At 47.4% G+C, this 24,584-nt stretch overlaps 2 protein-coding genes across 4 annotated transcripts; both read left to right on the top strand.

Annotated features, from left to right (window-relative positions):
- The first annotated feature begins 1,288 nt into the window (after nt 1-1,288).
- On the top strand, nt 1,289-14,739 carry MDC1 (mediator of DNA damage checkpoint 1). The gene is given in 17 exon segments (XM_049887773.1): nt 1,289-1,446; nt 2,963-3,057; nt 3,153-3,291; nt 3,909-4,292; nt 4,379-4,454; nt 4,734-6,202; nt 6,345-6,410; nt 6,553-6,648; nt 7,042-7,854; nt 7,966-8,009; nt 8,713-10,806; nt 10,890-11,009; nt 11,169-11,351; nt 11,590-11,715; nt 11,830-11,868; nt 11,870-11,941; nt 14,051-14,739. Coding segments are annotated over 15 exon segments (5,886 nt in total). The 5' UTR covers nt 1,289-1,446; nt 2,963-3,057; nt 3,153-3,155; the 3' UTR covers nt 14,219-14,739.
- A 6,334-nt stretch (nt 14,740-21,073) lies between these two features.
- On the top strand, nt 21,074-24,293 carry NRM (nurim). 3 transcript variants are annotated; one of them, XM_049887744.1, is made up of 4 exons: nt 21,074-21,259; nt 21,847-22,043; nt 22,647-22,823; nt 23,360-24,293. In XM_049887744.1, the coding sequence occupies exons 1-4, from the start codon at nt 21,130-21,132 to the stop codon at nt 23,639-23,641; spliced, it is 786 nt and encodes a 261-aa protein (XP_049743701.1). In that variant the 5' UTR covers nt 21,074-21,129; the 3' UTR covers nt 23,642-24,293. The 3 variants fall into 3 exon arrangements, with proteins under 3 accessions (XP_049743701.1, XP_049743717.1, XP_049743710.1); XM_049887760.1 differs by lacking the exon at nt 23,360-24,293 and adding an exon at nt 22,204-22,255 and having other exon boundaries at nt 22,647-22,797; XM_049887753.1 differs by lacking the exon at nt 22,647-22,823.
- The last annotated feature ends 291 nt before the right edge of the window (nt 24,294-24,584 follow it).

The raw sequence follows: 24,584 nt of genomic DNA, 5'->3' as shown, positions 1-24,584 counted from the left end.
AAGTAATAACAATAGCGTGGTAAGCAGCATAATATAAGAGATGATAGCAAGGTCATCATTGTTAATTCACGTTCAATTTAACACACATTTCTCAGACGCTTTCTAAATAAAGGAGCATCAAGTTGTGTAAGACCCTTTCATGTCCATCTACTCACTTGAGGTGGAATTTTTTTTTTTTAAAGGATATTCTATGTTTTAGGGCATGATCACAATGAAAACAAGTTTGTGGCAGTAGAGAGAGCTCAGAACATGGAATTAAGAGAACTTGTTTCAATTTGACTCCGTCTAACATTTTTTTTTTTTACATTAGCTGTAGGAACTTACGCAAGACATTTAACTACAGAGCTTTAGTTCCCTCGTCTGTAAAATTGACTTCTGCCTATTTGATTGTTGTAGTCAAAATTAACTGAGGTAACAAATGAGAGAGGACTGCCTAAATAATAATAAAAAATAATAATAATACATAGGTCAAATTGTTACTGTTCTTTTCATGTCTTAGTTTGAGGTAATGAAATAAAATGATTTTATTATCTTCCCCCCACCCTTTGAAAGCTGCGGACAGACCTCGGTCATCCTTTAAAATACATTTAACATATACATAACAGTCCTCTCTGTTTGCCTAGGGAGATTTAGGAAAATGACCTCAAAATGTCCGTCAGGAATGTATTCCCAGGAAAAGACAGCACTTCTATAAAACAAGCCAAATAAAAAGGAAATGAAATTCCATTGTTATGAGGAGTCCTCAAGCGCCACGCCTTCGAACGGTTCTCCAAACTGCAGCCTGCAGCCACGACTGCAACCCGCGACCCATTTCTCATGAGTCAGCAGACACCATGCCTAGGAGGACGGAGGAACGGCGCTCTGGCCGCAACAGACTCATCGGGCGACGTCTATGGTACAGCCCCTCTATCCGCCGCCAGAAGATGGTGTCGCACTCTGTGGTCGCGGTTTGGAAATCTGCGCGGGAAGTGGGAGGTGGGAGGTGAAACGGTAGTAGGTTGTCCCTTCGAGCTACCCAATCGAGGTGCTCTATTCTGCGGGCGCACGGAAGCCTCCCATTACAGTCTCAACAGATCTCAGCCTCCTTGCAGCCTTTTTGAACTGCGGGGGTGGGGCGGGGGAGGGCTGAGCCTCCGCGCGGAGACTTTACCAATCAGCGTGCAGCAGAGCTGTAAAGGACAGCAACAAGAGCCAACCAGCGGACCTGTCCTCTTCCTGCACACGCACTCCCGCCTCCCGGGTCGCGGCCGTTACTGGTGGCGCGCGCGGGGACTCAAAGTAGGTGAGTTCTGGGGGCCTCCCCCACGGCTTCCCGGGGTGCCATTTTCTCCTTTCCCCGGAGGTCGGGAGGGGCGTGCCTTGGGAGCGACTGGGCGGAGACCATTCGGCATTTGCTTCGGGGATTACAGTGTTCATCCGTTCCTGACGTCCAGCTCAGACTTCTAGGTATGAAGACGCAGGGAGACGTTGGATCATAACGGAACCTACTTGGGCTGTGGATCGAAGATGTTGGTGTACTGGAGTCAAGACTCGTAGGCCAGGCCGGTCATGAGGATGGAGTTGACACTATCCAGGGGTCGTCTTACTTTCCCTACCTGACCAGTTTCCCTCTAGGGTGGCATCCTTCTAAGTGAATCCCACTCATGCTATTTTGAGTTGCTTCTTCTTTCATTTGTTCTTTTACCAGTAGGCTCAGTGATGTAACCTCCATGAAGACAGGGCTCATTTTATGTTTGGTTCACGGATATGTCCCACATACCTTGACGGCAAACTTTGCTCCATAACTACTGTTGAATATGATGGACTTTAGGGGAAAAGACAGTTCTGCTGGTCCAGCCCTGGAGGGGGCGTGTGAAGGCAGAAATGGAAAGTAATGGTTACACTATAATGAGAAGTGTTTGGATAGGCTGCGGAACATACAGGAGGAACACTGGAAAGCTGTGACATTGGAACTGAATCTTGAGGGATGATTAGGAGTTGGAGCAGGAAACTCAGAGTGAAAGGCCAGAGGCAAGCTGGGCTAAGGCATGCAGGTGTGCAGGACAAGGAGGACTGTGTTTTCAGAGATTAATTAGAAGGCCCATGTGACTGAATTATAGGCTCGTGAAATTGGGGGAGCGAGGCATTGCAGGACATGAAGTTCAGATCGTGGAGGGTCTTGCTAAGGAGTTAGATTTTATTTTATCCTGTGAACATGGGAAGCCAGCAAAGGGTACTAAATAGGAGAGACATCAGGGTGATCTTGGGCAAGTTCTTTTGTGTCACAGTTTCTTTATGTGAAAAAATGGGAGATAACAATAATACCTACCTTACAGGGCTCTTCTGTTAAATGAGTCAGCTAGTGTAATTAGAATAGTAACTGGCATAAAGCAAGCATCTTTACATGATGGTTGGTTTTATGATTCTTTGCAGTTCAGTGTGATCACATTGAGGTGATAGGATAAAGTGTAAAAAGCATGGGCGTTACAGCCAGAATTACATATATTCCTATCCTTTCTACTTACTGCTGTGTTATATTGAGCAACTTTTAAAAATATTTTTAGCATTACTTTCATAAATGCGTACCTCATATGGCTATGATGCCTGACACATAACACAATGCCCAACACATAGTTGATGTTTGGCAAAGGTTAATTCCCTTTGAAATTCTCTTTTTCAAACTATAGGTTGTGACCCAATAATGGATAGTGAAATCAACTTAGTAGGTTGCAAGTCAACGTTTAAGAGATATATGTGGTATAGAAAAAATAGATGAAAGATAATCAGCGTATTGTGCATACTAAGGTTAAGTATTGTTTCTCAAAACTTTTGTTTATGTAAGGAAGTACATATGTTCACATGTATCTGTGTTGTTAGGTGCCGTTGAGTCAGTTCCAACTCATAGCGACCCTGTGTACAACAGAACAAAACACTACCCTGGTCCTGCGCCACGCTCACAATCGTTGTTATGTTTGTGTACTAGAGGCTGTATATTTCTCTCTCTGTCATCAAAGATATTTGAAAAACGCTTCAGGAGGATAATAACAACGATTGACGGAAAGAAAATCATCAACCTCCGTAACTATCCAGTTTCACCCCCAGTTATCAGTCTCCTCTCTAATACTGTGTGTATGAGCTAATGATGGGGATGATGATAATGTGTTCCCTTCCAGATTATGGAGGATACCCAGGTTATCGACTGGGAGGCTGAAGAAGAGGAGGAAACAGAGAGATCCAGTGAATCTGTGGGGAGCAACTTGGAACCCCTAGGGCGACTGCATATCTTCAGCAGTGCCCATGGACCAGAAAAAGGTCAGAGGGTATTGGGTGCTGAAGCAGCAGTATTGTCGTTGTGTGCCATTGAGTTGATTCTTACTCATAGTGTTCCCATATGACAGAGTAGAACTGCCCCATAGGGCTTCCTAGGCTGTAATCTTATCTGAGCAGATCACCAGGTCTTTTCTCCTTCAGAGCTGCTAATAGGTTGAACCACCAACATTTTGGTTAGCAGCCAGGTGCTTAATGCTTTGCTCCACCAGGGCTCCTTAGTATCAGTATAGGCCTTTTATTTTTGTGGGGAGGTTTTGGAGGGTTATAAGAGGAGACACAAAAAAATCCTTTTTACTGGGAATAGAGAAGAGGAGACTAATTGAGTTGATTGTTTCAGTCTAGAGTCCTGGACTCTGGGGGTGGTTTTATTTTGGTGGGAGAAGATGAAGAGATTCAAATAATCCAGTGTGGCTGGTTGGGTGTTAAGTATGAATAATGCATTGCATGTACCCTTCATTGCCTAGGTGTCCTAGGGCTGTTTGTTTTTCTAATGCATGTGTGGATCAAGTGAGTAGTGGATCACCTAACAAGAACATTTTCCTAAGAACAGATAGGCCAGGACTTGGGTCTTGGAACCTATCTACCTCTCTAATTCTTAGATTTCCCGCTATACCTTGGGGAGAATGTGGTAGGCCGAATGCCTGACTGCTCTGTGGCCCTGCCCTTTCCGTCCATCTCCAAACAACATGCAGTGATTGAGATCCTGGCCTGGGACAAGGCACCTATCCTCCGGGATTGTGGGAGCCTCAATGGTACTCAAATCCTGAGGCCTCCTAAAGTCCTGAGTCCTGGGGTGAGTCATCGCCTCAGGGACCAGGAGTTGATTCTCTTTGCTGACTTACCCTGCCAGTACCACCGTCGCCTGGATGTCCCCCTGCCTTTTGCCTCCCGGGGCCCTCTAGCCATAGAGGGGACACCCAGGGCACAGGGAGGAACTCGAACCCAGGGGCTTCTGTTGGCTGAGGACTCAGATGATGAAATAGGTAAGTTTGTGGTGTTGGGAGGGTGGGTGAGGAGATGGGGCCGAGAAGTATAAAATTTTCCACTTATTCCTTTCTCCTCTTGACAGATCCTCTTTCTGAAAGCTGTGTGGTGAAAGGATCAAGGACCACATCCTCCCCTTTGGCAACAGTAGTCCCGGAGAGGTGAGTGCTGAGGGAGTCTTAAAAGAAAGAGGAACCAGGAGCTGGAGGGTTGAATCACTTACCAGAGATAGTTATTATGAAAGTTGGTACTGGGGAACTGTTCATTCACTTTGTGGAATTTTTACTGAGCACCTCTGATGTGCCAAGTGGAGCAGCAATAAAAATATTGCTAGAGATGGAAAAACAAATACTACTTTGTGTCTGCCCTCAAGGAATTTACAGTGGGGTATCCCATCCAGGAAAACAGACTAGAATTTTCCTCTTTTCTTCCCTTTGCAGTGATGAAGAAGGGGCTTCCTCTGCCCGGGATGGCCCTGGGGCACCCTTTGGCTTCAACTTGAACAGTGACACAGAGGAGGAAGAAGGTCAGCAGCCAGCATCAAGGGAGGCCTCCTCAGGTGCCAGAAAAGGTGCCCCTGCAGAGTCAAAGCAGCCTGATGTTGATGGAGTTGCAGCTGAACTCCAGCTTGAAAAGGATCAGCCTTCAGCAAAGGAGAGGGACAGTGACACAAAAGTTGAGAGGGGTGCAGGCAATGTTGTGGTTCCAGTCAGAGTGATTCTGGAGAGAAGCCACCCTGCTGGGGAGGACAGTGACACAGATGTGGATGAGGACAGCAGGCCTCCAGGAAGACCACCTGAGGGCCATTTGGAAAGGGGCCAGCCTTCTAGCTTCATCGACAGTGATACCGATGTGGAAGAAGAGGGGATCCCTGCAACCCCACCTGTAGTTCCAATGAAGAACAAGCAGGTTTTCCGTGGAGTTGGTATGCATGGTCCTGGAGTGCCTGCCTTGGCACATCTGCAGAAGAGCCAGGCTGGTGGTGACACAGGTGTGGAGCAGGGCGAGGCAAGCCAAGGCTCCATGGTGATCAACAGTGATACAGATGACGAGGAAGAAGTCTTAGCAGCACTGACCTTGGCACGTCTGAAAGAGAGCCGAGCTGTGACCAACCACAGAGATACAGATGTGGAAGAGGACAGGGCCCCACCTGTGGTCCTTCTGGAGCGAAGCCTAACCTCTGCTGAGAGAGACAGTGACACAGACATGGAGGAGGAGAGATGTCCAGTGGAAAGCAGACAAACTGTCCCCAGGGGTCACATAGACAAGGATGGAGCCCTTGTTATGGCACATTCAGGAAAGAGTCATCCTCTTCTTAGAGATGGCGATAAAGATGTTGGGGAAGAGAAGGGCTCTCCTGGGGCCCACCTGGAGAGAAGCCAAGCCTCTGCCACAATGGACATCAATACAGAAAGTGAGGAGAAAGTCCCATTAGAGCCAGCTGTTACACATCTGGAGAAGCACCAGATACAGGGCACAAATCAAACAGATATGAAAGCAGAAAGGAGCTCAGCAAAGCTGCCTGTGGTGCACCTAGAGGAAGCCCCGCCTCCTCCAGATGAGGACTGTGAAACAGATGAGGAGGAGGACATGTCCTTCGTGACCTCAGCATTGGCAGATGTAAGAAAGAGCCAGCTTCCGGCTGAAGGGGATGCTGGGACGGAGAGGGCTACAGCTGTTCTTAAGCGGGAGAGAGCTCTTGAGGCAGGAACCCAGGGTAGGTCACCTGTGGCACAAGTGAAGCAGGGCCTTCTCCCTGTCTCAAGGGAGAACCTAACAGATCTGGTGGTGGATACAGGCACTCCAGGGGACCCCATCCAGCCACATAGAAAGGGAGCCCAGACCCTCACAGAAAGGGAGAGGGAACCGCTTACAGACAGTACCAAGGACTCTAAAGACAGCCATGATGGTAAGTGCTGGCCTTTCTTCCTCTCTCACTTGACCCCTAAAATAAAGAATGGTTGTTGGGGCTGGGGAGAGAATAGTAGAGATAAAGTAAAGAGTTAAGGATCAAATATGATTTTCTCTTATCCTACATTTCTCCCCACCAGACTCTGAAGATCTGGATCTACAAGCTACCCAGTGCTTTGTGGAGAGAGAGAATCCAAGCCTAGAGGGTGAGACTATCTGTTGTTGGTGCTGTGGTGCCAGTGGGGACTGGGAAACTAGACTGGTGGCTCTTGAAGAGTGTGAAGGCTAAGTGGGTAGGACAGGAGACTGGGACTGGGAGCTGCGCTTAGGCCATCTTTTCTTGTGCAGCAATCAAGAGGATGGAGGAAGAAGCAACTCAGGCCTTCCTGTTTACTCTGCCCCAAGAAGAACCTGGCCCTTTCCATTGCAGCTTCCAGACCCCAGGTACAAGGAACTCTGCTCTCCTCTGTGCCCCCAACTTTGCATCCATTCTTGTTTTCTGCCTCTGTATGTTTCTTTCGCATTATTTGACTATTTTGCCAATGTTTCTCCACTTCATCAGAAAAAAATGCCGTATTGAGTCAGACCCGTAGACCAACTAACCTAGCATCATTTTTTAAGGTGCTACTAAGGGCGCTTTTATATGAGGGCATGGTCGTAACTTTGAGACCAACATTGAATGTTAGAGTTTTCACCCTTATTCCCAGCCTTCTTTTAATAACCCATTTAGATTTATCATCCATGAATTTATCTTAATTCTTTCTCAATGTGTTACCTTTTCAGTCTACATTTCTACCTCATTTTCTCTCTTTGCCTCTTGTGTGTGACTATTTCCAGGTACCCTGGATGAGCCATGGGAGGTCTTGGCTACACAGCCATTCTATTCAAGAGAGTCAGAGGCCTCTGAGACCCAGCACATTGCTGCCCACCTTGAGGCCCATGGAACTTGTCCCTCTCGTCCCTCTCCACCCAGGGCAACTCCACAAGACCAACATCCAGAAAGCACAGTTCACACAGAGTCACTGGGAATTCAAGGCAGGGGGATTCAGACTGAGGAGAAAGGCCTGGATACACCAAGAGAAACTGCAGAAAGTGTGACCCCTGAGAGAGAGCCCTTGGAGAGGGAAGCCAAGGAACTGCCACCAGAAGGAGAAAGAGAAGATGGTCTAGGAAAGGAAGAATTAACCAGGGGGCTACAGGACAGGGAACAAGAACAGGTGTTAGCTAGAGACCTTCAGAGACAAGAGTCTGATATAAAGATGAAAAGTGCAAATGCTGAATGGGATGTGAAGAGTTTGAAAGTAGAAATGGAGACATCCAAGGAAATACAAGAGAAAGAAATAGAGAAGCAGGCCCTTGCAAGAGAAATATTTGAGAGAGAAGCACAGAGACCAGTACCAGAGAAAGAGAGTGAGCCAGCAGAGTTAGAAGTAAAGGTACCCAAAGAGGTACTGGAGGAGACAGGCACACAGAGAGGGGAGACCAAGGGCAGTGGGAGCCAGAACCAGAAAGGGGAGGCCTCCCTTCCAACGCCAGAGCCTGGAGTGGGGGCGGGGGCCCTTCAAGGACTGGCTTCAGCCCCAATAGCTCCTGGCAGCCAGTCAGGTAGAGGAAGGGTAGCCCCAGTGAGCCCCACGAGGCAGCGGAGAGGTAAGTAAGGGCAGAGGGATCCCAGAGTGGTACATGGCCCCCTTTGATAATCAGACCCTGAGGAACTGACTGCTTAGAACTCAGCCACACTTGTCTTTACTTTCTGTCTAGGTCGTTTGAATTGGAAGATGCCACCTGCTGAGAAGACTTCAAGAGTGAGAACTGCTTTCTATATTTCCCCCTACCTCACAAATTAACCTTTACATCTCCTCCATTGTCCTTTCGCCTGACCTTGATTTTATCTACTTCTTGTCCCATATTCCTCATATTCTTGATTTCTTCCATTTTCACCAGTCCTTAGTTGGTTTCTGGTGTCCCTGGGTGCCACAAACAGTTTAGTGCCCAACTATTAACCTTAAGGGCAGTTCAAACCCACCTAGAGATATCTCAGTAGACAGGCCTGGTGATCTGCTTCTGAAAGGTCACAGCCTTCAAAACCCTGTGGAGCAGTTCTGCTCTACACACATGGGGTCACCATGAGTCAGAATCAACTTGATGGCAGGTGGTTTGGTTTTTTGTTTTAATTGGTTCCTATCCCTTTAGTGGCATCTATTGTTTTCCATGATATCTCCCTCTACCTGAGAATGAAAGTCCTTTTCTTCTTGTTCCTTCCCTCTTTCCCCCAACCCTCCTTGTCATCACTATCATCCATGTGTGGAGAACATTACACTGGCATTATGGAGAGAGCTCCATGAGAAAGAGGACTGTTTCCCCCCCTCAGGAAGTGCCCAGTCTAATGGAAGAGAGGTCACGAAGAGAAAAATGTCAGCAAGCACACGTTAACCATAGCGTTGTATTGAAGTTGTATCTCTTTTCTCTCTACCTCTTCCTCTCTCACTTGCTTCCATTTCTCCCCAGGGTGGTCAAGAATCCCCAGATGCTTTTCTGCCTCCATCAGTGCCTGAAGCCTCAGCCACATTCCAGAACCTGCCTATCTCTCAGAGCCAAAAACATCCTATACTTCAGCCCCTGCTTTCCCCCTCTCTGCCTTCTTCAGCAACACCCATTCCCAGGACCAGGCAGAAAGAGAGTCCAGAAGCTGTAGAGACTCCTTTGTCCTCAGAGCTGGAGCCTCTCTACCCAAAGCCTAAAGTCAGGCCCCGAGGATCCTCTAGGGTCACACCCTCTCCAGTTTCCTCTACTGCCCTTGAGCCCCACCCTCCCACCCCCACAGACCAGCCTGTTAGCACTGAGCCCACACCTTGGGTTACTCAGGGCAAGACACGCAGGTCCTCTGTCAAGATCCCTGAACCAGTTGAACCCACAGCCCCTGAGCTCCAGCCTTCCACTTCCACAGACCAGCCTGTCACCCTCAACCCCCTGTCTCGGGCCACTCGGGGCAGGACACATAGGTCCTCTGTCAGGACCCCTGAACCAGTTGAACCCACAGCCCCTAAGCTCCAGCCTTCCACTTCCACAGACCAGCCTGTCACCCTCAACCCCCTGTCTCGGGCCACTCGGGGCAGGACACATAGGTCCTCTGTCAAGACTTCTGAACCAGTTGAACCCACAGCCTCTGAGGTCCAACCTTCGACATCCACAGACCAGCCTGTCACTGCCCAGCCCATATCACAGGCCACTCGGGGCAGGACACGTAGGTCCTCTGTCAGGACTCCTGGGCGAGTTGAACACACAGCCTCTGAGCTCCAGTCTTCCACCTTCACAGACCAGCCTGTCACCTCTAAGCCCACTCGGGGCAGAACACCTAGGTCTTCTGTCAAGACCCCCAAGCCAATTGTCGCCACAGCCCCTAAGCTTCAGTCTTCCACCTCTACACACCAGCCTGTGACCCCCAAGCCCATATCTCGTGCTACTCGAGGCAGGACAAATAGGTCCTCTGTCAAGACCCCTGAACCAATTGAACCCACAGCCCCTGATCTCAAGCTTCCCACCCCCACAGACCAATCTGTCACCTCCGAGCCCATATTATGGGCCACTCAGGGTAGGACACATAGGTTCTCTGTCAAGACTCCTGAACCATTTGAACTCACAGCCCTTGAACTCCAGCCTTCCACCTCCAAAGACCAGTTTGTCACCCCTAAGTCCACATCTCGGTCCAATCAGGACAAGACACATAGGTTTTCTCTCAAGACCCCTGAACCATTTGTCCCCATATCCCCTGATCTCAAGCCTCTCAACCCCACAGATCAGCCTGTCACCCCTGAGCCCATATTACGAACCACTCGGAGCAGGACACATAGGTCCTCTGTTAAGACCCCTGAACTAGGTGAACCCACAGCCCTTGAGTGCCAACCTTCCACCTCCAAAGACCACCCTGTCACCCCTGAGCCTGTATTACAGCCCACTCGAGGCAGGACACCTAGGTCTTCTGTCAAGACTCCTGAACCAGTTGAACTCAGAGTCCCTGGTCTCAAGCCTCCCACCCCCAGAGAGCAGGATGTCACCCCTGACCCCCTAGTTCAGGGTAGTCAGAGCAAGACACTAAAGTCTTCCACAGTAAGTGCCGTGCCAGTTCCTGTAACTTCTGAATTCCAGCCTCCTGTCCCCACAGACCAGCCTATTCCCGCCGAACCCATCCCTCAACCCAGCTGCAACAGGAGACAGAGGGCCACTAGGAAGCATGAGTCCCTCACAGCTCCCATTGTCCATGAACCCTGCTGTACACCCCATGAACCTAAATCCCAGTCCTCAAGGACCCAAAGACGAGGAGCACTGAGAGCAGCTGAGTCCCTTAGGGCCATTCCTGAGCCTTCCTGTCCCCAACTTGAGGCACCCACTCATGCTCCCCAGTTCCAAAAGGTAGAGGCAGCAGGTAGATCTGGGTTCACCCCAGAGCCCCAGCCTAAGGCCTCTCAAAGCCGCAAAAGGACTTTAGCTACTATGGATTCACCCCCACCTCAAAAACAACCCCAAAGACGGGAAGTCCCCCAGAAGACAGAGCTCCCCAAGGAAGAACAAGAAGGCACTGCCGAGAGGCCAGGGAAGAAAAAGGTGAGGAGAGGGCTGGGGCTATGAAGCTAGGAAAAAGGGATTAGAGGCTCAAAAACTACCACCGACATCTTTCTTGATCCCAGAACATAGTGATTCCAGGACCAGTCAAGAGAAAGAGAGACCAAAAAGAGGAGGAGCCCAGGGGAACACAGAGCCGCAACCTCCGGCGAACCAAATCTAACCAAGAATCAGTGGCCCCCAAAGTAAGAGAGAAGGGGCATGGAGGGGCATGGGGCTTGGTGGGAGATGGAGATGTGCCAAGGAGTTGGGGGAGGTAGGGCAGGCACGGGCCTAGAGGATTTTAGAGGCAGGCAGTGCTGGCACATATTGCTGTGACCAGCTCAGGCTAACCCCCTCCAAAGGTGCTCTTCACAGGAGTGGTGGATGCTCGAGGAGAACGTGCTGTGCTGGCCCTGGGTGGAAGTCTTGCCAACTCAGTGACAGAGGCTTCACACTTGGTCACTGATCGAATTCGCCGGACAGTCAAGTTCCTGTGTGCCCTGGGACGGGGGATCCCCATCCTCTCCTTGGACTGGCTACACCAGGTGAGAGGCCAGGAGACAATGACAGACCAATAGGGATGGTAGCAGGAGAAGACCGCTCACACAGTAGCTCTAGAAAGCAATGGTGGAGGCAAGAGGGGGTACCGGAAGACAAGAAGGTTTAGTGAAGCAGAAATCTTAATTCACTCAAAAGATATTTCATAAGTTTCCTACAAATGCTAGGCAGAAGAGCTGAGTGAGGGTCGGTTTGTGCTTTGATGCTGACTGCCACCTTCCTTAGTCCCGCAAGGCTGGTTGCTTCTTGCCCCCGGATGAATATGTGGTGACTGATCCTGAGCAGGAGAAGAACTTTGGCTTCAGCCTTCGGGATGCCCTGAGCCGGGCTCAGAAGCGAAGGCTGCTGGAGGTGAGAGGCTTTCTTCTGCCCCGTGCTCCAGCAGCCCTCCCTCCAGAGCTTTCCCTAAGGTCCATGCCCTATCAGTGAATGCATCTACTGTCTCCAGCATTTTCTTCCTCTCAGGGCTATGAGATTCATGTGACACCTGGAGTCCAGCCGCCACCCGCCTCAGATGGGAGAGATCATCAGCTGCTGTGGAGGCACTGTCCTGCCCAATATGCCCCGGTCCTATAAGGTATGGGTGGTATGTTTTGGGTCTGGTGAGGTGGCAGTTAAGGCTATGGCTGGAATGGGGAGAGGTTGAAGGAAGAAATGGAGGGACACATGGGAGCACAGAGTAATGAGAGGGTTGAGGGAAGACCTGTGGTATAGACAGGGAAGGGGATGAGAGAAAATGACTGATGATATCACATGAACTTATTTTTATTTAAAAAAAATGTAAATATAGAAGGGAAAGACAACACACAATACAGGAGAGGTCAGCACAACTGGACTAAACCAAAAGCAAAGCAGTTTCCTGAATATAATCGAACACTTCAAAGACCAGAGAAGCAGGGGCAGGGGTCTGGGAAACATGGTTTCACGGAACATCTAGATCAATTGGCATAACAAAATGTATCAAGAAAACATTCTGCATCCCACTTTGGTGAGTGGCGTCTGAGGTTAAACGCTAGCAAGTGGCCATGTAAGATGCATCAATTGGTCTCAACCCACCTGGAGCAAAGGAGAATGAAGAATACCAAAGACACCAGGTAATTATGAGCCCAAGAGACAGAAAGGGTCACATAAATCAGAGATTACATCAGCCTGAGACCAGAAGAACTAGATGGTGCCCGGCTACAACCGATGACTGCCCTGACAGGGAACACAACAGAGAATCCCTGATGGAGCAGGAGAACAGTGGGATGCAGACCTCAAATTCTCATAAAAAGACCAGACTTAATGATCTGACTGAGACTGCAAGGACCCCGGAGGTCATCGTCCCCAGACCTTCTGTTAGCCCAAGACATGAACCATTCCCAAAGCCAACTCTTCAGACAGAGATTAGACTGGACTATAAGACAGAAAATGATACTGGTGAGGAGTGAGATTCTTGGCTCAAGTAGACCACATGAGACTACGTGGGCAGCTCCTGTCTGGAGGCGAGATGAGAAGGCAGAGGGGGACAGGAGCTGGCTGAATGGACATGGGGTATACACAGTTGAGAGGAGGAGTGTGCTGTCTCATTGGGGGAGAGCAACTGGGAGTACATAGCAAGGTATATATAAATTTTTATAAGAGAGACTGACTTGATTTGTAAACTTTCACTTAAAAAGCACAATAAAAAATATACACAAAAGTAAAGAGAACCTCCGTATACCAATCACTCAGATTCAATTTAGATTTTGCTACATTTGCTTCATCTACCCTTTTTCCCTTTGCATTTTCTTTGCTGAGGTATTTTAAAGCAGACACCATATTATTTTCTCCTACATACTTAAGGAGCCCTGGCAGAACAATGGGTAAGCGCTCAGCTGCTAAATGAAAAGTTGGTAGTTCGGACCCACCCAGCAGCTCTGCAGGAGAAAGACCTGGTGATCTGCTCCCATAAAGATTACAGCCTAGAAAACCCAACGGGGCGGTTCTACTCTGTCACATGGGGTCACTATGAGTTGGAATTAAATTGATAGTACCTAACAACAACATACAGGGCCCCATAGGGTCGCTATGAGTCGGAATCGACTTGACGGCAGTGGGTGCTTTAACAACAACATACTTAAGTAAAAATCTCTTTAAAATATGTACTGTTTCTTACATACTCAAAATACCATTATTGATCCTTAACAAAATTACCAGTAGTTTCTTGGTCATCATCTCATATTCATTCCATTAATCAAATCTCTCTACTTGTCTGTGAAACATTTTTTTTACAGTTGTTCAAAACAGGATCCACAATTGTGCATTGCCACAATTGCTAAATCTCTTAATTCTCATTTACCCTATTGCAGGCCCCCAACCCACTCAGCCTTTTTATGCCATTGACTTCCTGTAGAAGCTAAGTCAGTTGTCCTTTAGAATATTCCACAGTCTGGATTCTGTTTACTCCCTTGTTGTACCATTTACCTTGTTCCTTTATCTTCTGTATTTCCTGTAAATTGTACTTAACTTTAAAAGCTTGAATAAATTCAGCTTCAACTTTTCAGGCAAGAGTACTCCATAAACAGTGCAGTATGTTTCATGTGGCTTCCTCTGAGGAGACACTGTTTTAATGATGCCAAGACTGGTTAATGGGTCCTGAACATATATATCTCTAGGATTCCCTTTCACATCTGACTTCCTGTCTGCTCTTTCTCTCTGTCCTCAGCCTCAGAGAGTTGTGATCACGTGCTCCCAGGATTTCGCACGATGCTCCATTCCCTGCCGGATTGGGCTTCCCCTCCTCTCACCCGAGTTCCTGCTGACAGGAGTGCTGAAGCAGGAAGCCAATCCAGAGGCCTTCACCCTCTCCACTTCGGAAATGTCATCCACCTGAAAACCCCAGTGTCCTTTTCCCTGCAAGACCTATAAATAAAATGTTAGAAAATATTGTGAAGAAAGAACCTGGGGCTTTAGAAATAATTGGGGTGTACTGATATAACACTTGTCCTGGAGCATGGGTGGCGTCAGAAAGGCTCAGGGGTAGACAGAAAGATAGCAAGATTGGGAACCACAAATTTCCTAAAACGGCCATTTAATCCTTAGAATTTTAAGTGGATGCGCATTTTTGGCCAGACTAATCTAGTTATTTCTCCTTGACACACACGGAAACCCATATTGCTTCCTCTTTTCTTACTGGGATTCTTAGTCATCTTCCCAAAGATGAGTAGATTTGAGGGTAGAGTTTTGGAATGCTACGAAAATGTTTTCCTCTCTCCTGGCTCTATCTGGTTAGAAATATCCGTTAGCTGTGACTTTGAGCAACTCTTCGCACTGTTCTGGCTGCATTTTCAGTGTTTATAAAATAAATGCTTAAGCCTGACCTCTGTGATAAATAAATATTTGCTCTGTGCCTTATGGTGTGAGGTTTTTCTTTAATGTCTGGTTTTTAAGAGACTAAAACTTTTTTTTTTTTTATCCTTATGGACTTGTATTTAATTTACTATTATCTTCCATTTAGGGAAAGTTATATTTATTAAATTTTAAAAGTTGGTTGATTTTGAGGATGTGGAGGAACTGGGACCCTCGTACATTGCTAGTGGGTATGTAAAATGGCTCAGCTACTGTAGAAGACCATTTGGGGGCTCCTCAAAAAGTTAAACATGGAATTAACTACCATATGACCCAGGAATTCCACCCTTAGGTATATACCCAGAAGAACTGAAACCGTGCTCAAATACTTGTACGAGAATATTCATAGCAGCATGATTCAATTACCAGATGGTGGAAACAACTCAAATGTTCATCCGATGAATGGGTAAACAAATCGCGGTGTACAAATAGAATATCATCCAGCCATGAGGAGGGATGAAGGACTTGGTGTCTGCTACGACATGGACGAATCCCAAAAACATGCTAAGTGGAAGAAGCCAGACACAGTCATGTATTATGTGATTCTATTTATAGGGAATAACCAGAATAGGTAAGTCCATTGAGACAGAAGGCAGATGGTGATTGCCAGGGGGTGGACATGGAGGTCAGGGCATTCGGAGTGACTGCTTAATGGATACAGAGTTTTTTGGGGGAATGATGAAAATGTTTTGGAGCTAGACAGAGGTGGTCGTACAACATTGTGAAAGTGCTAAATGGCACTAAATTGTTCTTTAAAATGGTTTACCTTATGTGAATTTCACTCGAATGAAAAAATGTTGGTTGATTAGTTTTGTGCACTTTCTGCGTGTAAGTTGGAAAACTTTGGTATAGAAACAGCATGAGCTTTGCCAGGCACTGTGTTGGCTTTTAAACATACCTAATACCATATAGGAAACCCTGGCAGCGTAGTTGTTTAAGAGCTATATCTGCTAACCAAAAGGCCAGCAATTTGAATCCACAAGGCGCTCCTTGGAAACTTTATGGGGCAGTTCTACTGTGTCCTATAGGGTCACTAGGAGCCAGAATAGACTTAGCAATGGGTTTGAGTTTTTGGTTTAATCTCATATAACACAACCATTGCAGGTATAGCACATGCCAGGACTCAAATAAATAATAGTCCCCTTGTGAAAACAATAAGACAAAGCTCTGATTACTCAGCAGAAACCATGCAGGCAAGAAGGCAGTGGAATGACATATATAAAACTTTGAAAGAAAAAAATTGCCAACCAAGAATAGTATATCCTACAAAACTCTCACTCAAATATGATGGTGAAGTTAGGAAATTTCCAGATAAACAGAAATTAAGGGAATATTTGAAAAAACAAAATTATTAAAGGGAGACCTTCAATTAGAGAAAAAACATCAGACAACAGCCCAAATCTAGGACGCAAGACTGCATTAGCCACATAGCAACCTAGGTAACGAACTCTCAAGGATTAATCAAAACCAAGAATTTACAACAGGGAGCCAGAGAGGTTAATCTGTAAATGACAATAATGTCAGAACAATAAAAGAGGGAACAAATGGTGTAGGTATAACTTTCAAATGGAAATGAAGGCAAAGCAATAGCAAGTTGAATTCCTATACACCAGTAACAATGAAAAGGAAATCAGGAAAAGAATACCATTTATATAGCCCCTAAAAGAATAAAATACTGAGTAATAAATCTAACCAGGGATGTAAAAGACCTATATAAAGAAAACTACAAAACACTACTGCAAGAAACCAAAAGAGATCTACATAAACGGAGAAACATACCATGCTCATGGATAGGTAGACTCAACATTGTGAAAATTCAATTCTACTCAATGCAATCTACAAATACAATGCAATCCTGATCCAAATACCAACAGCATTCTTTAAAGAGATGGAAAAACTAATCATTACTTTATACGGAAAGGAAAGAGGCCCTGGATAAGTAAAGCACTACTGAAGAAAAAGAATAAAGTAGGAGGACTCCCAATACCTGACCTCAGAACCTACTATACAGTTAAAAAAAAAAAAAACCTGGTACTGGTACAATGACAGATACATTGACCAGTGGAACAGAACTGAGGACCTAGATGTAAATTCATCCACCTACAGTCACCTGATCTTCAACAAGGGCCCAAACAAAGTCCATCAACTGGGGAAAAGACAGTCTTTTTAACAAATGGTGCTGGCAAAACTGGATGTCCATCTGCAAAAAAAAAAAAAAAAGAAAGAAACAGGACCCATACCTCACACCATACACAAAAACTAAGTCAGAATGGATCAAAGACCTAAATATAACACCAAAAACTGTAAAGATCATAGAAGAAAAAATAGGATCAACTCTAGAGGCCCTAATACACGGCATTGACAAGATACAAACCATAACTAACAAGATACAAACCACAACTAACAACAGTTCAGAAGATAAGCTAGATAATTGGGATCTTCTAAAAATTAAACATGCTCATCAAAAGACTTCATCAAAAGAGAACCTACAGACTGGGGAAAAAACTTTTGGCTATGACAAAACCGACAAAGGCCTAATCTCTAAAATCTACAGGAAAATCCAACATTTCTACAACAAAAAGACAAATAATCCAATTAAAAAATGGGCAAAGGAAATGAACAGACACTTCGACAAAGAAGGCATTCAAGCAGATGACACGTGAGAAAATGCTTGAGATCACTAGCCATTAGAGAAATGCAAATCAAAACCACAACGAGGTACCAACTCACCCCAGCATTACTGGCATGAATCAAAAAAACTGAAAATAATAAATGATGGAGAGGCTGTGGGGAGATTGGAACTCTTATGCACTGCTGGTGGAAATGTAAAATAGTACAACCGTTTTGGAAAATGATATGGGGCTTCCTTAGAAAGCTAGAAATTGAAATACCATAGGATTCAGCAATCCCACTCTACGAATATATCCTAGAGAAATAAGAGCCATCACATGAATAGACATACACATCCATGTTCATTGCAGCATTGTTCACAATAGCAAAAAGATGGAAACAACCTAGATGCCCATCAATAGATGAATGAATAAACATATGCACAATGGAGTGCTACGCAATGATAAAGAACAATGATGGCCCTATGAAGCATCTCACAACATGGATGAATCTGGAGGGCATTATGCTGAGCAAAATAAGTAAATCACAGAAAGACAAATACTGTACAAGACCACTACTATAAAAACTCATGAAAAGGTTTACATACAGAAAGAAACAATCTTTGATGGTTATGAGCGAGGTGGGTGGGTGGGGATGTAAAATCACTAAGTAGACTATAGATAAGTGGTAACTTTGATGAAGGGTAAGGCAGTACACAATACTGGGAAAGCTAGCACAACTTGATGGAGCAAGGTCATGGAAACTTCAGACACAGCCAAACTCCCTGAGGAATCAGCGTACTGGGCAGAGACCATGGTCTCAGAGGAACATCTAGTTTAACTGCCATAACATATTTTATGGAAACCCTGGTGGTGTAGTGGTTAAGTGCTATGGCTGCCAACCAAAGGGTTGGCAGTTCGAATCTGCCAGGTGCTCCTTGGAAACTCAATGGGGCAGTTCTACTCTGTCCTATAGGGTCGCTATGAGTCGGAATCGACTCGACAGCACTGGGTTTTGGAACATAGTTTATAAAGAAAATGTTCTACATTCTACTTTGCTGAGTAATGTCGAGTCTTAAAAGCTTGTGAGCGACCATCCATCTAAGATACACCACGGGTCTCACCCCGTCAGGAGCAAGGGAGAATGAAGAAAACCAAAGACACAAGGGAAAGATTAGTCCAAAGGACTAATGAACCACAACCATCACAGCCTCCACCAGACTGAGTCCAGTATAACTAGATGGTGCCTGGCTACCACCACTGACTGCTCTGACAGGGATCACAATAGAGGGTCTGGGATAGAGCTGGAGAAAAATGTGCAGCAAAATTTGAACTCACAAAAAAAGACCAGACTTACTGGTCTGACAGAGACTGGAGAAACCCCAAGGGTATGGCCCCAGACACCCTTTTAGCTCAGTAATGAAGTCGCTTCTAAGGTTCACCCTTCAGCTAAAGATTAAACAGACCCATAAAACAAAACCAGACTAAAGGGGCACACCAGCCCAGGGGCAAGGACTAGAAGGCAGGAGGGGAGAGGAAAGCTGGTAATAGGGAACCGAAGGTTGAGAAGGGGAGATTGTTGACCTGTGGTGAGGCTGGTAACCAATGTCACAACACAAGATGTGTACTAATTGTTTAATGAGAAGCTAGTTTGTTCTTTAAACTTTCATCTAAAGTACAATAATAGAAAGAAAAGAAAAAAGTCCCCTTGCACAACTCATAGCCTCTGTACTGTGCGAATCTATCCATGTCATTAATGCCTGAGGGATTCCTACAGTGCTTGCTGTCTCTATAGCACCATTTAGCACTCAGGTGCATCACCACCTCATGATTGGTACCATTTACATCCCCCAATGTAAACTTCTAGACAATAGAAATTTTTTTCTTACACTCTAATACCACAGCTTACAGCATATTGTGTGAAATAAGTGTCTCTCTCAGTCAGGGTCCTACCAGAAACAGATGGCGCAATCAAATTAAGATAATTTGGGGGAGAGTTTAATAAAGCGATATTACAAATAAATGGGCATGGCGTAGAGAAATCACAAATAGTACAGTACCCCAGAGCTGTGCTGTGACCACTCCCAAGGCTAAAAAGATGGAAGGAGGGAGCAGGTGTGTAGAGAGGGCTCCCTCAGCCAAACTGTGACCTTCGTTGAAGTAGTCTACTCAGAACAACCTCCTGAGACAGACAGCAGGCTGATGCAGGATACGATAGCTTTGATTCAGAGGAAGTAAGAGTATTCAGCCTAGGAGAGGGAAGAGAAGGAATGTAGAGCCTGTGGGATGCTGCTGGGCAATTTTTTTCATCTGTTAGCCCACATGACTTCTTGCTGTGACCTGCCATCCAGCAGGCCCCACTCATGGGGACCCCATGCAGAAGGAAATGAAGTGCTGTATGGTCCTGTGCCATCCCCATGATTGCCTGGGGTTTGGACCATTGTGATCCACAGGGTTTTCACTGACTTTCAGACGCAGATATTCAGGCCTTTCTTCCTAGTCAGTCTTGATCTGGAAGCTCCACCAAAACCCGTTCAGCATCATAGCAACATGCAATCATCTACTGAGAGATGGGTAGTGGCTTCATATGAGGTCCATTGGGTAGAAATTGAACCCCGGTCTTCCACCATGGAAAGTGAGAATTCTACCACTGAAACACCACTGCCCCCCGGGGGCCACATGACTGGCAGCTTCCCTTAATTCTCACCTTGGCAATTTTCTTTATCTCTCTGGGGCTACATCTCTTCCAACTATAAATTAAGGTGATTAGCTTAATGATGTCTAAGGTCCCTTTAGTAGGGTTTTTTTTTTTTTTTACTGTAAGTCCTTAAGTAAATGATCTTTAATTCTGATGAAGAAAACCTTACTTTTACTTTGCTTTTTAAATATGAATGTTAGTCTGTAGGTATTACAAACAGGCCTGTAGGAAATACGTTAAGACAAAAGATCTTAACCCTTTCTGGAAGTGAAATCAAGCTAATGGGGTTACAGAGTAAAGTCATAGATAGCTAATTATCACAAGCTTGTTGGATGAAATTAACCTGCTGCAAAGTTTACAACTGTAACAAGCAGTTTTCTACCCCACGTATTTTAACATATCCTCAACTTCACGTTTATAAGTCAACAGTTTTTGGATTTGGAACTACTAGAACAAAACTTTCAGTAATACAGAGAAATTCTCCCCTTCACAGTATGTGGAAAGGCAGTAAGTCAAGTTTATAATAATTTACAGAATAAACATTAATTTATTTTGTGGTAAAATGGTCACTAGCTTTTTCTCTTTTTTAGTCTAACAAGATGTAATATGTGATTCAGAGCTTTGGGTTCTCAGACAGTCTGCGTCAACAATCTTCCCGTTCTCTCACCGTTCACTATTAAACTGCTGAGGCTTGTTAGCTCTCATTCTGGTTATGTTTTTTAGTCAAGGCTAAATTAAAGAAAACGGGGTTTACAAGGTTCCATTTCCTTAAGAACCCTACAAGAGAGAAATTGTTAGCAAGAGCTGAGATTCAACCCACGACAGTGGCTGCCGAGCCGCTGCCCTTTAAACAGCTCACATGAAATTCTAACATTCCCTTCTGTGACGCCAAGATCGCAGGATCGAAAAAGGGACCCAAGCGCCGGCGCGGCCACCTGCTGGGCAAGCGCAGCCGGGCGGGCCGGAAGCCCGGGAGGCGGTGCGCGGGTGCCCCGCCCTCTGGGTGGGACCCCAGGCGGGGCCGGGGCGGGGCCAGCTGCCGCGGGAATCCCGGGGCCGCCCCCTTTCCTCGCCCCTCAGCTTCTCGCCATGGCCCCTGCGCTTCTCTTGGTTCCTGCTGCCCTCGCCTCTTTCATTCTAGCCTTTGGCACCGGAGTGGAATTCGTGCGCTTTACCTCCCTTCGGCCACTTCTTGGAGGGGTCTCGGAGGCTGGCCCCGGTGAGCGGGAGGGACCAGAGGATGACTCCGGGATAGGGGGGTGGAGCCGGAGAAGAGGGCGCGGGGGCGGGACTTGGAGACCAATGACAGATGGGAAGTCTTGGAGAGGGAACTCGAACCTTGGAAGCGCCGAATCGCGCCAGGGGAAGGGGACCTGCGGGCTAAATTAGGAACTCGGGGATAAGAGGTTTAGAATGGAGAGAGAGTGAGGACTGAGGGGGAGGGGAAGGGTGATAAGCAGAGTATTTTAAGGAAAGGGCTTTATGGGGAGGACTGTAGAGAAGAGTTTAAAAGAGGGACCATTTGGAGAACTGAAATGAAAGAGAGAATCCAAGGTGGCCTCTCCAGCCACGCCTTTTGTGACTGCCCAACGTTCTTTGTTCTGTGACTCCTCTTTCCCAGCTCTGGAGGATGCCTGGGGAAGAAGGAAGAAACGGGAAAGAAAAAGTGACATGGGCAAGCCTGGAGAGGAAGCATGAAGGCTCTTGGAGGCATTAAGGGACATGGCCTGGTGCTCTAAGAGCCTAGGATAAGGAGTGTTTCCTGCCATCTTCCTGATCTTTTCTCTGTTTCTCATCTCCCCCTAGATGTCCGGCAGGGATGGTTGGCTGCCCTGCAGGATCGCAGCATTCTTGTCTCCCTGGCATGGGATCTGGGGCTCCTGCTACTATTTGTGGGGCAGCACAGCCTCATGGCAACTGAGACAGTGAAGGCATGGTCGTCTCGGTACTTTGGGGTCCTGCAGCGGTCACTGTATGTGGCATGCACTGCCCTGGCCTTGCAGGTATGGGGGCCTGGCAGGCATATTCTCAAGGAGGACAGAATCTGTGGGAGGGACACCCTGGCGTGGAGGGGCATGGAGTTTAGGCTTCTGATAAAATTTGGATTTAGGAGGAGAGCTGAGGATGCTCAAGACTCTAATCTCAGCTTCTGTTCCTCCACAGCAAATATCTTACTCTTTATCAAGAAGGGTGTACTCATCACTGGCCAAGCACAGTATGTGCATTCTCACCTTTGCAACTTTGTTCATGTTTTCCCCCTGCCTGGGATCCCCTCCTTAACTCCACTCAGTCCTACCAGTTCTTCAAAACCCACACCCCTAAGCCTCAAGGGAAAGCTTCCCAGTGAGTGCTCCTTTGTCTTCTTATTGGGTGCTTGGTACTGGCTACTTCGTGTACCTGTCTGATCACCCTACCCATTCTGTAAGTCCTCAGGGTAGAGACAGGTCATCCTTATATTCTTGGAACCCCACCCAGCACGCTCCACGCGGTGGATGCTCATGATGGGGGTAGGGGAGAGCTGCAGATCAGCCTGGATGGGGCAGCCTCTGGGACTGGGTATCTCAGGGGTGGGCTGCGGGGATACTCAGCTCCTCATCCTTCCCCAGCTGGTGATGAGGTACTGGGAACCTGTACCCAGAGGTCCTGTGCTGTGGGAGGCTCGAGCTGAGCCATGGGCCACCTGGGTGCCCCTGCTCTGCTTTGTGCTCCACATCATTTCCTGGCTCCTTATCTTCAGCATCCTTCTCGTCTTTGACTACGCTGAGCTCATGGGCCTCAAACAGGTGAGGCTTCCAGATCCCTACCTGGGGCCTCCAGCCCTTTCTAGAACTCCTCTTCCCCTTCCAAGGATTTCAGTCCTCCCCCTCCAGTGCTCTACCACCTTCCCCTTGCTTGTGACTCCCTCACCTCCCTTTCCTGTCAGACAGTCTCCCCTCAGCCCTCCCTCAAAGCCTAGCAACCATGGGCCTCCTGGGCCTGGGGAAGATGCATGGACTAGATAGCCATGTCAGGAGCCCAGCTCTCTGAAGGGGAGTGCCTGGGCCTGAGTTCTAGGAGGAGGGTGCCTGGGAGAGAAAAGAGGAAGCCAAGTTATGAAAGGAAATCCTGGTGGCATAGTGGTTAAGTGCTAGTGCTGCTAACTAAAAGGTCGGCAGTTCGAATCTACCAGGTGCTCCTTGGAAACTCTATGGGGGCAGTTCTACTCTGTTCTATAGGGTCCCTATGAGTCGGAATCGACTCGATGGTAATTTTTTTTTTTTTTCGTTTTAAGTTGTCAAAAGGTCTTGGCTCTATTTCTACACTGTTCTCCCTGTCCTAGGTGTACTACCATGTTCTCGGGCTGGGGGAGCCACTGGCCCTGAAGTCCCCCCGGGCTCTGAGGCTCTTCTCCCATCTTCGCCACCCAGTGTGTGTGGAGCTGCTGACCATACTGTGGGTGGTGCCCACCCTGGGCACTGATCGCCTCCTCCTTGCTCTCCTCCTCACCCTCTACCTGGGCCTAGCTCATGGGCTGGACCAACATGACCTCCGCTACCTCCGGGCCCAGCTACAAAGAAAACTGCACCTGCTATCCCGTCCCCAGGATGGGGAGGCTGAATGAAGAGCTAACTTCTGGTTCCAAGCCCTGTACTTCCTCTTCCCCTCAAATTCTAAATCTGTCAACATCCAAGTGCTGGCTACTTCGGGCCAGAGGCCCCAAACTCTGAACTGCAGGGCCTGGTCCTTCCCCTACTTGAGACTCCATTTCCTGAGGTCAGCTCCATACCCTAAATTCAGAGTTTTAGTCATTGGACTCGAAGGTCCACTTCTCACCAGCTAGGGCCCTCTCCTCTCCCTAAAGAGGCTGGTGTGGAACTCATCTGTCCCCTCACCATTTGGGGATTGAGCTTGAGCGCCCCCTTCCAGCGCCTACACCACAAGGGAAAGGATCCGCCTTGACCACTCCCCTGGCACTGTTGCTCAGGGATCCCCCTTCTCCAAAGCTGGCTTCAGTCCCAAGGAACTGGATCAGAGTCTGCAAGTTTGACTGTACTGGGCGTCCCTCCAGGGCCCACGCCTCGAGGCTCCATCTCCAGCCCTTATTATCCTCTCCACCCGCCCTGTCTTTCCACCTTCCTAGGTCCCGCCACTGGTCACTTTCCCCTGGGCCTCGTTGAGGGGACTCTCCCGCTCTTGTTTTGGATAGCTTAGGGCTCCCTGCTTCCCCGAGGTACACGCGTTACAGGAAAATAAAATTTAGCCTGACTTTTCTACATCTGGCATGCAATCTTTAGTGTCTCTCAGGCTGCAGGAATGGGTTTGGGAAGGAAGGAGAGCGGGAAGCCGGCCGAGACAAACGCAGATCTGGGCGACCACTTCTCGCGGACCCGCCCCCACTTGCCCGGAGCTGCCGAGTTCCCCTTCCTTCACAACCCCAATTCTGTTGCAGACCAGGGGACTCATGGGAGAGGGGGCTGCTACTCTGGTTGGAGAGCGAGCTCCCAAAGCTGTTGGCCTGGTGCGCCTGTCCCGTCCTCCCCCCTCGCCCCGGGGCCCATTCGCAT

This window comes from Elephas maximus, chromosome 1, assembly GCF_024166365.1.
Source record: "Elephas maximus indicus isolate mEleMax1 chromosome 1, mEleMax1 primary haplotype, whole genome shotgun sequence".
Lineage (NCBI taxonomy): Eukaryota > Metazoa > Chordata > Mammalia > Proboscidea > Elephantidae > Elephas > Elephas maximus.
This window is presented reverse-complemented; position numbering and strand designations above follow the sequence as displayed.

Bases quoted from the DNA above. Each gene is read 5' to 3' on its own strand.
- NRM (XM_049887744.1), top strand. From the start codon at position 21,130: ATGGCCCCTGCGCTTCTCTTGGTTCCTGCTGCCCTCGCCTCTTTCATT. The intron at 21,260-21,846 runs GTGAGCGGGAGG...ATCTCCCCCTAG, and splicing joins GGTCTCGGAGGCTGGCCCCG to ATGTCCGGCAGGGATGGTTG. The intron at 22,044-22,646 runs GTATGGGGGCCT...ATCCTTCCCCAG, and splicing joins GCACTGCCCTGGCCTTGCAG to CTGGTGATGAGGTACTGGGA.